This window comes from Rhinopithecus roxellana, chromosome 3 (genome assembly GCF_007565055.1).
Source record: "Rhinopithecus roxellana isolate Shanxi Qingling chromosome 3, ASM756505v1, whole genome shotgun sequence".
NCBI lineage: Eukaryota > Metazoa > Chordata > Mammalia > Primates > Cercopithecidae > Rhinopithecus > Rhinopithecus roxellana.
In genome coordinates this window covers 6,034,349-6,048,590 of record NC_044551.1, presented here as the reverse complement: position 1 = coordinate 6,048,590, position 14,242 = coordinate 6,034,349, and the positions used below count along the sequence as shown (strand labels likewise).

The following is a 14,242-nucleotide window of genomic DNA, read 5'->3' as shown; positions in this document are numbered from 1 at the left end:
TTTTGGTGGAATGTTGCTGTTGTGGGTCCAAAGCCGTGTCCTGAGGAAAGGTTTCCAGGTCAGTGATTTTAATGTGAGTTCAGGCCCAACAGTACCCAAATTAGCCTAAATCAGCAAGTGTGGCAAGTCAGGAAAAGAAGGAGTTGCTTCCTTAGTTCCATAGTCTCACTTTGGGGTCATTCATGACTTTGGGGAAGGGAGCTTGATTTTAAAAGTTATTCCCAGGAAGGCACAAATTTGGCAGCTTTGGGCTATTAGGACTGTTGTGGCAGGAGAAATGGTGGAGAGGCTAAGCACAGATACTCTGTTTAATTACCCTTATTCTGCTGGCATGGTTTGGAGATTATCAGGGGATTAAATTTTGTGCTGATTTCTTTGCTCTCATTAGCATGACAAATGGATTGTTTTGTCATTTAGAGAAAAGTAGAATTTGTGAGGAATAAGCAAACAGAGTTTTTAGTTAGCAAAGAGATAGGAAACTCTAAACCCTTTATCCAGGATCTTAGTAAGCTCAAAAACAAAAAACAAACAAAGTTCTTATGGTATCAAGTTAAAAACTCTTTAATATCTCAAAATATCTTATCAGATTGAATTATATCCAGTATCAATTTGGTGGCTATATTCAACACATACTAAGAACCTACTGTGAACCAGGCATAGTTTTAAGTGCTAGTGATACATTGGTAAGCAAAGACCTTGCTCTCACAGAGCTGTGGTCTGGTGGGAGAGACAGACAACAAAAACAGCTGCATATATAAATCTGTGAGAAGTGTTATAAAGAAAATGGAGCAGGGTTATGAGAATAAAGCTACAGAATGGGGGAGCTCTCACACAGGATGGTTAGCAATGGCTCTGCGGCTCCAGGCCCTACCTACTCTCTCACTTTTCCTCAATTTCTCCGGATGTCTCAGGCTCATTTATGCCTCAAGATCTTTGCAAATGTTTCCTGTCTGGATGCCCTTCCTCTTCCTATCAACTTTTCCCGTAGTTACCTCTTAAAATCCTTCAGAACTCAGATGCAAATCACTTTCTCAAGGCCTCAAGGAAGCCTTCCCTGGCCCTCCGGAATAGATCAAGTTCAGGTTCCTGCTTATTCACCCCACTGAGCTCCTTCATTTTACTGATCATGTATATAATTATATGAGTATTGAATTGTTTAATGCCTTTGTCCCCTCCAGACTGTAAGCTCCATGAAAGCAAATACAGTGTCTCATTAACTTATTGTTGAGTCCTGAAAACTTTGTAGTTTGCAGAGTAGGTAACCGACAAATAATTGTCAAGTGTCTGAATAATTTTCAGTATCCCAGAATATTCAATTAAGTATGGAAGGCCCTTTCCAAAGCTTGCTTAGAAAATACCGTGCTTAATTTTATAGGCCATCTAAGTAATTTTGGTAATTTTAATGTAGCAAAATAAGTTGGCTTCATTTGGTTATGAATATCAGTACTAACTTACGATGTCACTATTCTCCTTTCATTTTAACCACGTTCAGTATCCTAAGAAACGTGCTGATTGAACTATAAAATGAATAATCTTTTATTTGTAAAATATTGAGTCATAAATAGGCAGAATCAACCCATGCTTTTATTTTCATTGCATATAAAAATTTCATATGAAGGTATTGATGTACAGTACTATCCCCGTGGGCTGTAAGAGAGGCTAAGAAACCACTAAAAGAATCATTTGTAATTCTCACACACAATTTACCACTCTGAAAACATATCCAAAGAAATAAAAACAACTCAAATCAGTTAAGGATGTTTTTGTAATTATAGTGTCCCCTTTGTACTGTTTAAAACAAAAGTAATCAAATTCCTTTGGGCCAGGGCTGCTAAAATCTACAGTTTGTGTCAAAAAATAAAATAAAATAAAATAAAATAAGAGGCTCATTTTTCCCAGAAAAAGAATCTTTCCTTTCACTGAAAAGCCACGTGATTCAAGGGCTGGGCAAGTAGTGGGAGGATATTTCCATATTATCCATTATAAATGTTTCCTGCTTTAGGGGCTGGCCATTGTACAAGGTTAAATTTTAAAATTCTAAAGCACTGAAAGTTTTGCAGAAACAAACCTTAGAGGATGGTGAATGCTTTCTGCTATGTAAACTGACATCAGACACAACTTTGTGTTTAAATAGATGGGTTTACATGTATGTAAGGACATTTGGTTTATCTTAGTGGAAGAAAAATTTTAGGATTAAAAAATGATATTTTCTCTTTAATATATTCTCTTAACATGACAGGAAGCTGATGAATAGATAACCAACATGAATAAACTCCGGCTCCAATTTCAAATCAAGTTCATTTTCCTATGAGCTCTAGAAGCTAAAAAGACTTTTTAAAAAAAGATTGTTTATAATCACTGGGAAAGAATGTATTTCCCCAGTTGTGTTTCCGAGTTTAAAAAAAAAAAGGAAATAATCAAATACAAGTAGCTGAAGTAGCTCCTGATCAACAGATGGCAAACAATCATCACACATGCAGTGCTGCTCCTTGGCAAGAAGTACTTAAGAGTTTGTCTCAAAAGGGTCTCAGAATCTTTCAGAGGTTGTCTGTGGTTTTGTAAAATCTACCTATTGGCAGAATTTAATCAATTAAAAGCCTGGATATAAAATGCCCAGCCCTAGCTCCACTGTTACCTTTCAAATGCAGCAAAACAGAAGAAAATATTGATTAAAGTTAAGGCACAGCCCTGGGACCAAAGACCTGCAGCTATGGTTTTTAAAATTTATATATCTTTAAGTACTTTATAGTTTTCTTGAATCTTCCATAAACAAGCTCTAAGGTGACAAGACTATACTACAGGAGAAAAGAAAAATGTACAGAGTATGTATACACACCATTCATTCTCTCACCAAGAGTTTCCAAATATATCAACACCATCCCATCATGGGATGATGTTTTAATAAGAACTGATAATTTACAATTAACATTACAGTATGTACATTGCAATAAATACATGGTTGTAAACAGACAAACAAGACTGTATTACAGGTAAGGTCATTTGGTGAGAAAAAAATGCATGGCACAAAAAATAAATAATGCATTCAAAAATTATCATAAAGCTTTCTGTAAAATCCATTTCATTCAAGTTTTTTCTTTCCTTGTCTATAATTTGTTCTATCTACATTATTGTGAATTTTAACTGATATAAAAGAAGACAAAATTAAAACAGCATTATTGTGTTCAGTAACTTGCAAGCTGAAATGCACTGGTTTTACACAAACTTGGACATATTTTTCCCCATACAGTACCCAGATATTGCATTTTCTTATGGCATTTTAGGAAATGTAAAGCCACTTGTAAAAGGATATTCTTTTTTAAAGCAGTGTGTATTTCTGAAGCACACTTTGGCGAGAGAGAAGGGCAAGGGTAAACAGATTGTACAGTGCATTAGTCCCTGTCTCTTGGATATTGAGCCTTTTCTGCAATTTGATTGTCTGTTAGTGGGTATCTTTATAACATGGTACCATTAAAAAACAACAAACTGGAAAAAAAAAAAAAAAGAAAAAAGAGCCTCTCTTTATTAGTGCAGTTATAAACCCTTTACCCTTTCAGTTCTGGATTTGTTAAGTGACATATTGCTGCTTTTTCTTTTATTCATTATTAAAATTCTAGGCACTCTGTGGGGGAAATACTAAGTGTAGGGAGGACAGGAATGAGAATGTTTTGGAAAGAAGAATAAATTCTAGACTCTTTGCCTTTCTTTCTAGACCTCACTCGGGGACAAATAAAATTAAAAGGAAACAAGTTCCCAAATGTTCTTGTGAAACTACTTGGTCAAATATATGTCTTTATTTGAAATATTACCATCTGTTCTTTACAGAGGAAAGAGAGTAGAAATCTTGCAATTAACTAGTTGATTCCTATTCTGCCTTATGTAAAAGATCAGAGTAATAAAGACATAATTTTTATTTCAAAGGATCTAAGCATCAGCCAGATCTCAGGGGACTGAAATGGGGCCTGTCTTCAGCTTGAGTCATTTCCCTGGCTGATGACTTAGTTTCTAGTCCCTGGAAGGCTCCTTGAGAAGTTCTAAATATAAATGCTTTTCAGGGTTGTAATTCTTCTTAAATGTTTGATTTTCCACTTGCCAGATACCCACTTTGGCCTCTATCTCAATTCTTGAATATCAACGTGAAAAACGATTATTTGGACTTTAAAGTCTTCATAGAGAAGGTAAAGACTTTATTACAAAGACTGACATAGGAATAAAGTCAGAATTAAATGCCCCATGATGCCAACTGCTATAATCAGGTAAACACTGGGAATTAATCTCTAAAACTGTAATACAGTTCCTGGTGCTGAAATCAGCCAAGAGTAATCTCTAATTTTTTATTTAAGCAGAATTTTTACCAATCTAATATTTTAGGATGCATCACAGTACTAACCCTCTGGTGCCAGTGGCATCATCTTCTTTCCCTCCATGTGTTTCAAGAAGTAGTTCCCCTCTGCAAGATATACTTATGGATCGAGGATAAGTGATAAAGCAATTCCTGCATGTTATGTGGTTGTCCATTAAGGAAGAGTAGTTGCTATACTTAAAACCATTTCTCAGGTATGTTCCTGATATAGCTCTTAATCCCATAGTGAAATCATTAAAACCAAAGAGGATTAGTTGTTGTACTGGTGTTTGTTAATATGTTGTTAATATTCTTAAAAACTGCCTAGTGAGCTGTTTAACTTTTCTCTGTAAACCAAGAGTAAAATCTAGTCATGATATACAACCTCATAGTTGAAATGAATGTTAACCCTAACTTGACTACCTGTTTCTTTTCACTGGTGACAATGGTAGTGATATATTTGACAAGACCTCATCTAGCAAACATGGGCAGAGGTTCAAACACACACTAAATTATAAAGCAGCACGAGGGGAAAAACCTTTTTCTTACTCTAACTGGCTGTAAAAACAATAAAAATGAGCATGAAATGTGCAGATTATTAGAAAGATATGCACTTGTGAAATGCATGTCTATTGACACAGCAAAACGTTATTAGGAGATACTAAGTAGGAAAACATCTCAAAAAGACTGACCAGTTTAGCTACTGGGTATTTATATATCTCCCACTTGCTTCAGACAACACCAACTGATGACTGAATTTGCATGAAGCTTAAGACATATTTGATATAACACACATTAAAGTATTATAGAACAATTAGTCACTTTGCACACTGAAGAAAAACACTGGTGAAGAGCAACTCTTATCTGGAAAGAGTGAAACAAAATGCAAAGTAAATAATAAAGACTTACTTACAAAAAGGGTTTCCTGCAACATAAAGTTGTTTTTCTGTTTTAAAATATGGAAGTCATTGGTATATAAAACAATGAATCACTAAAAATCAGTTAATTGCTATGAACTATAAGGTGCAAGTAAAATTTGTAAATTAGATTTTTATCCAGTGTAGCACAGATTTGTACTGAAAACTTGCAAGTTACTCTTTAGAAAAAAAATAACCAGTGGCAGATGAAGTTCTGAACATAGTTTTTTAAATATAATACCTCAATACATTTAATAATAAAAGTAAGCTCTACAAAAAATCTGTTTTACATATCATACAAAATGTAGAGGTCAGTGCAGCTCACTGAACCACACTATTCAGTCATGTATCAGGAAGACTTGAAATTAGAAAATTATGCAATTTCTGTGGCTCATCCTCCTCCTACTGGTAACAGATACGTGCTATGTCCTGTTCTTGACATATTTGTTGCTTCGTCCATTAAGTTTACTCTGTGCAATGCCTTTCTTCTGAAAATATTGCAAACAAATAAAAAGAATAGAAACCCCAAGTCCAATCAACTTTTGGGCCGCCTGATGAGCCACACTCTCTTGAAAACAATTTGGAGTAGATTTTATCTGCCTTGTCAGCTCTACCAAGCTGAAATCTTGTTAAAAACGCTGTTCGTGAAGATGTCCACCTTGCTCTGATGACATGGAGGTGAAAAAACTGGTTACGATATTCCTGAGCGCCGGACTGAGTAGTCAAGGTCAGTTTTGTTCAATAAACGTCCTGGCAGATGACAGTGAGGTGTGACCGTGGTTGTGGCATGTGACATGCACTTTGGAAACAATTTTTCTGCTAAAAAAAAAAAAAGGCATGAAAGTTTTTGCACTGTTACGTGTCAGGAGAACGATCATCTATGACACAGGCTTCAGGCTGGCTTTCCTCTTCTTCCCCTACTGCCTCCTCTTCAACCTGTTCATCGAGGGGAATTTCAGTAGACTCTGAGTCTTGAGTACAAAGAGTCTTGGAGTCACTGCAACTAGTGTCTTCTTCCACTTGACTGCCACTGTCCTTTTCTGTGTCTGACTCACCATCTTCCTCTAAAGTTAGTTCAAACTGGAATTTCTCAGTTTGACCCTGCCGGCCCTCTTCTGGGTCATCAGGTGCAGGAGAGGGGCTTTGAGGGATTGTGCTCTGGTACCATTCACGATTGTCCTCCAAAGTGTCCAAAATGTCCTGGGCGTCAGGGTGGACGAGGTCTGCCCATGTCTCCCAGAGGGGATGAGCAATATAGTCTATGAAGCCGACCTAGTTAAGAAAAAATCCACTATGAGTAAAGGACTTGGGACTAAGAAACAGTGGAAAAGCTTAACTAGATCATGGCCCACAAATAAAATACTGAACAGAAGACTATTAAATTTAGTTTGGTAAAATTATCACTATTTTCGACAACAGACCATACAAAGTATTGTTACTAGCTGGTCAAAATTAGCTTCTAGAACCCTTGGTTAAAGAGCATGTTCACAGCATAAAAAATTTTCCAGTTGTTGACATGGTAGGGCTTATTTTAGAATCACCAATTTGTAGGTGAATCCAGATAACTGTAATAATGCCATATGCTCTATGTATGTGAATATATTAAATGAATATAGTCATAATAAACGAATATCTTCTTAGAATATCTATATGACTATATGAATGTAAGTCATAAGAATGAAATTTTTTGAATCATAAATAAGGTGAAATTGAGCTTGTCAAAAACAAAGTAATTTTAAAAATCCAGTAAAATACTATCATATGTAATACAAAGTAACCAAATGCTAAAGCGGTAGCTCTGTTCTCTCTGAAAACTGTACACTTCATGCATTACCTGTGATTTTTCCACGGAAGCATTGTGCTTGTCACACATGGGGCTTATCTCCATGCCACGTTCCCTCTCTCGGTCTCCTTGGCGGAAGAACTCCTCCATTATCCGGTCCGTCCACTGGCGGTACAGTTGGAGAGGCTTTGTCGGGTTGCTCAGATCTGCACAATGCACCATATTCTGAAGAACCTAAAATAGATGGATGCATTCTCTATTCACTCCTGTTCCTTTTCAAAAAAAAAAAAAATCTAGAAATTCACATTGGATGACTGTGACACTTAAAAATACACATGGTGTAAGATTTATTCCAAACAGCTCAACCATGATGTGTCTATGTATGGTTCACACTTGTATTAATAGTTCCAAATTATGCCACTTCTACTGCATCTAAATAGCATAAGAGAAATTGTTTATGTGCATGGTTGACTAGATTGAGAGCTGCTTAATTGGCTGGTTCTGTGGAGTGTTAGTTTTTTAAATTAATGTAGATGCAAATGAAAAGACCAGTAGAATTTTTCCTGGTTAATTCTTAGGAATAAAAATTTGGATAAAAATCCTGCCTATAATTGCTGAAAGTATAAGGTGGGAGAAAGAAGAAATACATCTTATCAAAGCTGAACACACAGTCATGTGCATATGTGCACACACACACACACATACACACACACAGAGCAAACTCTATTAAGGCTTTACCTGAATCCTATCAGAATAATTATCAAGAAGAAGAACTCCAGAGCTTGTCACTTTCTTAGTTTCAACCATAGTCTTCAAATCAGCTAGTAGATTCATGTGTTTTGACATATCTGTTGCAAGTACCTTAAAATACAAAGGGTATATTATTGAGTACAGTTCAGAGAAAATTTACACATGAAAATATTATGCAGAATATGAGAATGAAAAAGGAACAGAACAACGCTATGCCTTTTAATGACAGTGGAAATTCCTTACTCCTTCTTGGGGGCAGAGTCCTTTCCCCTTTGCTATCAAGTTTTCCCAAAGCCCAGATAAATGTGTGTAATATGCAGAAATGCTAGGTACTGACAACCACTTTCATGGCCAAAAATGGGATGACATCTCCATGGATAAGACATCATCACACGTTTTCAAGTTTTTTCCATTCCTTGGACCGGAAAGTAGTTACTAGACTATGATGAACTGATTCAAGGTTGCTTAAAGACTGCTTCAGAAACAAAATATTCTGGTTAATTTTCTTTTAAAAGACAGATCATTCTTGCCTTTGTATGTACAAAATTTAACAGAGTAGGTTTTTGAAAGCTAGAGATTTTCCTATGTCTCATAATCACTGAATAAGATGCATAGAAAAAAGAGTAAAGTCATGGATGTTCTAAATGGCACTGTCTACTAATGAGAAAAGGTGGAAAAAAAATCCATTTGAGCTGTGGCCCACACAATCTGCTTTTGTTAGTCATCTTTCTCTGCCTGCCACCGGACTGGAGGGGCCCAGAAAATAAATGATGAGGGTGAGCTGACATTATTCTCAAGTCCAAACTGCTAGAAGTAGAAAACCTATTACAGAACATCACAGCCAGCATCATGGGCAGCTTCTATAATATAAAGGGCCATAATATGTTTTGAAATGCAGTTCCTTTTACCTAATACTCATCTTGATCTTGTTCTTATGTCTAAATTATAAACAACTTGCCGGAGGGGGGAGGGATTGCATTGGGAGTTATACCTGATATAAATGATGAATTGATGGGTGCTGACGAGTTGATGGGTGCAGCACACCAACATGGCACAAGTATACATATGTAACAAACCTGCACGTTATGCACATGTACCCTAGAACTTAAAGTATAATAATAATAAGAAAAAAAAACAAACTTGCATCACAGTTCTCTTTTTTTTTTTTTTTTTTTGCTTTTATCAGCTACTTACAATGTCAATGACCATTTTCCTTAAAGATTGTCTTTGTTTTTTGGTCAAATTCTGGAAAATGTCACAGTTTTCTTCCTGAAGCAATTTAAAGCCCACAGCCAAATGATGGTTCTCTAAGACCGAGGAATCGTTGTACATCAAGGCAAGTTCAGAATCTGAAAAAAAGACAAAAGGCCAAAGATGAGCAAAGCTGTTTGTGAGAAGTTTATCTGATTCTTTGAATTCTGGGTTTAGAATGTAATTTCCCCTAAACTTCTCTGCTGCCCTTATCATGTAATTTCCCCTAAACTTCTCTGTTGCCCTTATCATTACATGACAATATCCAGGAGAGAATAAATCGGATAACATAAGAGCAGGAACAACACTGGAATGAATCTTGGGGAGTGAATTCTAATGCTACTAACATGTGGCAGGCCATTTCACTCTGTAGGACTCAGCTTCCTCTAATGTGAAAGAATTGGATCTTTAACTTCTCTTCTAGAGTTACCATGAGCTCAGTAGAATATGACATTCTTCTTAGTATCTATAACACATCCAAAGAATAAGGTTTTGCATTCCTGATAACTGAATTATCTATGCTGCAATATATAAAGTGAGGATCATGTGATACAGGATTGTTTGTACTCAAAGAGGGTACAAGAACAATCATATGAACAAGTTTAGATTTGCTCATTTGCTCATGTATAGCTCTGAAAGTCTAAGCTTCATTCATCGTTTTCCATTTTCTTTTCCAAGTATCGTGGCAGTCATTGTATACTGTACAGGGATATTGCTCTTCCTGCCTGCTTGCTCATAGCGTCACACAGAGATGTTGTGTTTGGCTGTCTGTATACCCTCTGGTGAAGATTCTGCCACTCTCTCCCTACTACCCTGGACCTGTGAATTTTAGGCAGGGAGAGATTCTGCCTCTCTCCTACTTCTTGTAAATAGCAGACCCAGATCTACAAGATAATCATTTAAAAACTTTTGATGCTTTATTCTCTTTCTATTCACTGCAAAGACTAAAAGCAAACCCGAGGCAGGAAGATTGGTTAAGCCCAGGAGTTCAAGACCAGCCTGGTCAACATAGGGTATACCTCATCTCGACAAATAATAAAACATTATTTGCGGATGGTGCTGTGTGCCAGTAGTCCCAGCTACTTGGGATGCTGAGGTAGGAGGATTGCTTGAGCCCAGGAGTTCAAGGCTGCTGTGAGCCATTATATTGTGCCACTGTACTCCAAGCTAGGCAACAGAGCAAGACTCTGTTTCAAAAGAAAAGAAAAGAAAAAGCCTAAAAGCACATGTATTTGATCTTTTTTCTAATGAATGCATAGAAAATATATTTGGAAATATGTATCCTTTTCTAAGAAATACCCAATACTATTCAATGGCTCTTTTAATGGAGCTAGGAAGGAGAGGAGAGGCTTAAGACATTTTCAACTGGGAAATTATATTATTTTATTGGAACTATAGAAATACACATTTGCACACTTAAATTTCTGCTCCCAAACTACAGGAACAGAGCTGTTTAGTAGGGAGTAGTTTGTACATTATTTTTTGTTTTCTTTAGATAAAACAATAGTGTTTATTTTTTAAAAGGCAGTTTCTGGTTAACTTTTACAGTGTCTACAAATGCCTTTATGAACCTTCATCTACAGACAGGTAAGAATATAGAAAAGAAAATTTTAAAACTCTATAGGATCTTAGCACATATTATTGTATTTCTGCAGTAGAATCAAATAAACATATATTGAAAGGAAATCATAATTATTCGATACTGAATAGTTATTAGAATTCGTTTAAGGGAGGAAATACGCATGTAGACAAGGGGTGTTAACAGAATTGACTTACCCTTACAAAAACCCTAATTGGCTTATATGAAGCTGAAGGTGAAGGAAATTAAGACTATTGACCCTGCAGAAGATGATGATGATGAGCTGTTCCTTCAAGGAAAAGGGTGATCTGTTGTATGGAAGTTGCAACAAAGAGTCTGAGTTCCACTGGATATAACTAGGGCCTAACACTTAAGAGTTCAGATTGGCCAGAAAAGCCAGGAAAGGATGCCTTAGTGGACTGGCAGGCCTCCACAGCCTCTTCCATCTCAGATGCTGTTACAGGAAAGTGGTGGTGACTATTGATTTTTAAATGAACAAATGTTAGCATTTAAAAAACTGAATCTCAAGGAAGTTATTTAACTTCTACTCTTCTTTAGGACTGAAGGCATATGGTCACATTTAAATTGGGAGGTAGGATTCTGCAGCTCTTCAGCAGATTTTCACCAAAGACACTAATCCGTTACTTGTAAGTAGAGTCCTTGAAGATTCAGGAATGACCAGAAAATTGCTGTCATCTTTTGGTACAACGCACACAGCACAGAGGGGCAAAGACGTTAGCTTATATAACATTTTTGTTGAAACCCTTTCATCTTCAAGCCCAATATAAGTAAGTCACCTCTTCCATCAAGTCTTTCTTAATTACCAGACAAAACTGCCCACTTTCTCCTGTAAACTCCTATACTGCTTTGTATCACCCATTTAGCATGTATCACATTCTACCTTTTTTGTCTTTATCTCTACAAATCTTTTAATTGTTTCCTCCCCAAACCCTCCCGGCCTACTTAGAGACTTAAGCCCCTACAAAATATTAAAGGTTATTAATTTAATATGTTTGGTTATCTGGCTTCCCCTAGGCACTTCAATTATTTCAAACTTACAAAGTACAAACAGGAATACAGTAAGGCACAACATTTAGAGGATTTAGGTGTCATTGTGTTAAATGGTTTATCTGAATCCTCTCATTTAATCCTCATAACTCTTTTAGGAAGATACTATGGTTTGTGACATTTTATGGCTATATTCCATTCATGGATCACATGGAGCCATATAGGTGGGAATCAAGTCTTTGTGTCCTTGGGATAGGCTGGGGGATAGAAAATGTCTCTTGGGGACATCTTTTATATACATAAATATTTACATAGACATATAATCCTGTACAAATGAAGAAAATGAACCTCAGAAAAGGTAAGTAAGTTTGCCAACATCACCTAGCCAGTAAGTGCTGGGGCCAGCACTACCTTATACTGACTATGATTACAAGTAGTACCTTATAAATAGAGGTGAAAACTTGAGCAGTGAACACTAAACATGAACCAGGAAATCAATACAATCCACTCAGTGCCTGGCACACACTTATAAAGACAACTTTATAAGTATTTATTATTTTTTATTGAGAGGCCACGCATACCTTTACAAACTCAAAGTCATCATTTTATTATATATAGAGCAATTGTGTTCATTTGTTACAACTACCCTGGATCATCAAGAATAAATTAAATTATGCTCAATGTATGCTACTACTGAAGGCAGGAAGACCACTTTTATTTTGTGTCCCTCTCTTCTGAGTTCTAATGAAATGGGGGGAAGTGTGGGCAGGTACTACCACATAACTGAAAACATGTGCTTCATCTGTGCTAGTCTTTTCTACCTCTGTGTTAATCATGGTTCTCCAGAGAAACAGAATTAATAGACATATGTATGAGTGTGTGTGTGAGAGAGACATATTTATTTATTATAGGAATTGGCTCAGGCAATTATGAAGTCCCACATCTGCAAAGGTGAACCAACCAGGAACCTTGATGTTAGAAGCAGGAGAATATGTATGTCCCAGTTCAGAGAAAGCAAATTGCCCTTCCCCTCATGTTTTGTTTTGTTCTTCTCTTTGAGGTCCTCAATGGATTGACTGATCCCTGCCAACAATGGTAAGGGCAATCTTCTTTAATCAGTGTACCAATTCAAATGCTAATCTCTTCCAGGAACACTCTCACAGAGGCACCCCAAAACAGTATGTTACCAGATATCTGGGCATCCCTTAGCCCAGTCAAGCTGACGCATAAAATTAACCATTACAAATTCTGCCCCTTGTCACCCTGGTACCCATAAGCATCTCCTTTAACCATATTTCATCTCCATAAGGTCATAATTCTACCAAAATGCTATAACTATCCTGCATACAACCAAAAACACACTATCACATTCCCCAGAAGTGAAAGTAAAGTTTGAGTAATGTTTACTCTTATCCTGACATCCTATAACTTAAATACTATGATATAAAATAAATACTTAAATACTAATATAAAGTTAATACCTCTTATGCTGTATAAATGAAGATATGTGCTTAATATATGTATATATACATATAAATGCATTCATAAGAAAATACTCATGGCAATTATAGTCCTTATTGCTATAACTGGTCACATGGTCATAGCTGGTATTTATAATTACCTTCTTTTACTACTCATTCTGTATTCCCTTTGCCTTCAGCCAGCACCTCAGCTGGTCATGATTCTTTACCTGGTGGGGTGACCCAAACCTTCATTCCTGAAGGGTCTGGGCTATTAGTAGTCCTGCCTGGATTGGGTTATTTTGTGCTGACCTTAATTGCAGGGCATGGTAATATTAAAGGATGCCCTCAGGGATCTCCTTATTCCACACATACTCTTCCTTACCTTCGTTGTGGAGTAGTAATCCAAATCCCCCTTGGTAGTTAGGATCAGTCACCCCAGTCAACACCGTAACTAACTCCCTTCTTGGATGATTGAATCAGATGTATAAGGAGCTCAAAGTGGCTAGGTCTTAACTTCTAGTTCAATGGAATCACTGTTGTGTGTGCTGGTAGAAGCATTCCTCCTTCTGAAACCAAGACCTCTAGGCTAGGAGCACATAAATTTGTAGGAACAGGAAGCAAACTTTGCTAGTGGGTCACTGGGGGTAATTATGAGTGGTAACACTCCCATTTCCAGCCACTGATTCTTGGACCCATGAATTCTGGTTATGGGAGAAATAGCACCACATATTGGATGCTGATTCAGAACATATATGGCCTTTCTGGCCTTCTGGAGAACCTTGCCCCAACCCTGCAAGGTATTGCCTCCTAGCTGAGTAACTGAGTCTTCAAAAGGCCACTCTACCAATTTATTAAACCAGCTGATTGAGGATGTTAGGGAATAGGGTAAGACTAGGGATTTCCATGGGCATGAGCCCAATGCAGCTCTTCTTTGCCAGTAAGGTGAGTTCCCGGTTAGCGGCAATGCTGTATGCAATACCATAGTTTTGGCAGAAAAACTGTGCAGGGAAGGCACATCTGTTTCCAGAGAAAGTGCCTTTTCCACTAAGGACAAAATGCTACCCCTTCCACCATGGAAGTGGTCCAATGTAATCAACTTGCCATCAGGTAGCTGGCTGATCCCCCCAAAATGCTGTTACATGGGGGTTTAGT

The 14,242-nt window shown here is 37.0% G+C and overlaps 1 protein-coding gene across 6 annotated transcripts in view; it reads right to left on the bottom strand.

Annotated features, from left to right (window-relative positions):
• Nucleotides 1–537: 537 nt before the first annotated feature.
• PDE4D (phosphodiesterase 4D) overlaps nt 538–14,242 on the bottom strand; it is a 1,457,192-nt gene continuing 1,443,487 nt past the window's right edge. For 4 of the 6 annotated variants that reach the window (XM_030926714.1, XM_030926713.1, XM_030926715.1 and 1 more), the window contains exons 12-15: nt 8,984–9,138; nt 7,778–7,900; nt 7,091–7,273; nt 538–6,528 (exon numbers count right to left, since the gene is read on the bottom strand). In XM_030926714.1, the coding sequence (XP_030782574.1) occupies nt 6,112–6,528; nt 7,091–7,273; nt 7,778–7,900; nt 8,984–9,138 (878 nt within the window). In that variant the 3' untranslated portion in view covers nt 538–6,111. The remainder of the gene's footprint in view (nt 6,529–7,090; nt 7,274–7,777; nt 7,901–8,983; nt 9,139–14,242) is intronic. The other 2 variants (XM_010389123.2, XM_030926717.1) reach the window with 1 other exon arrangement.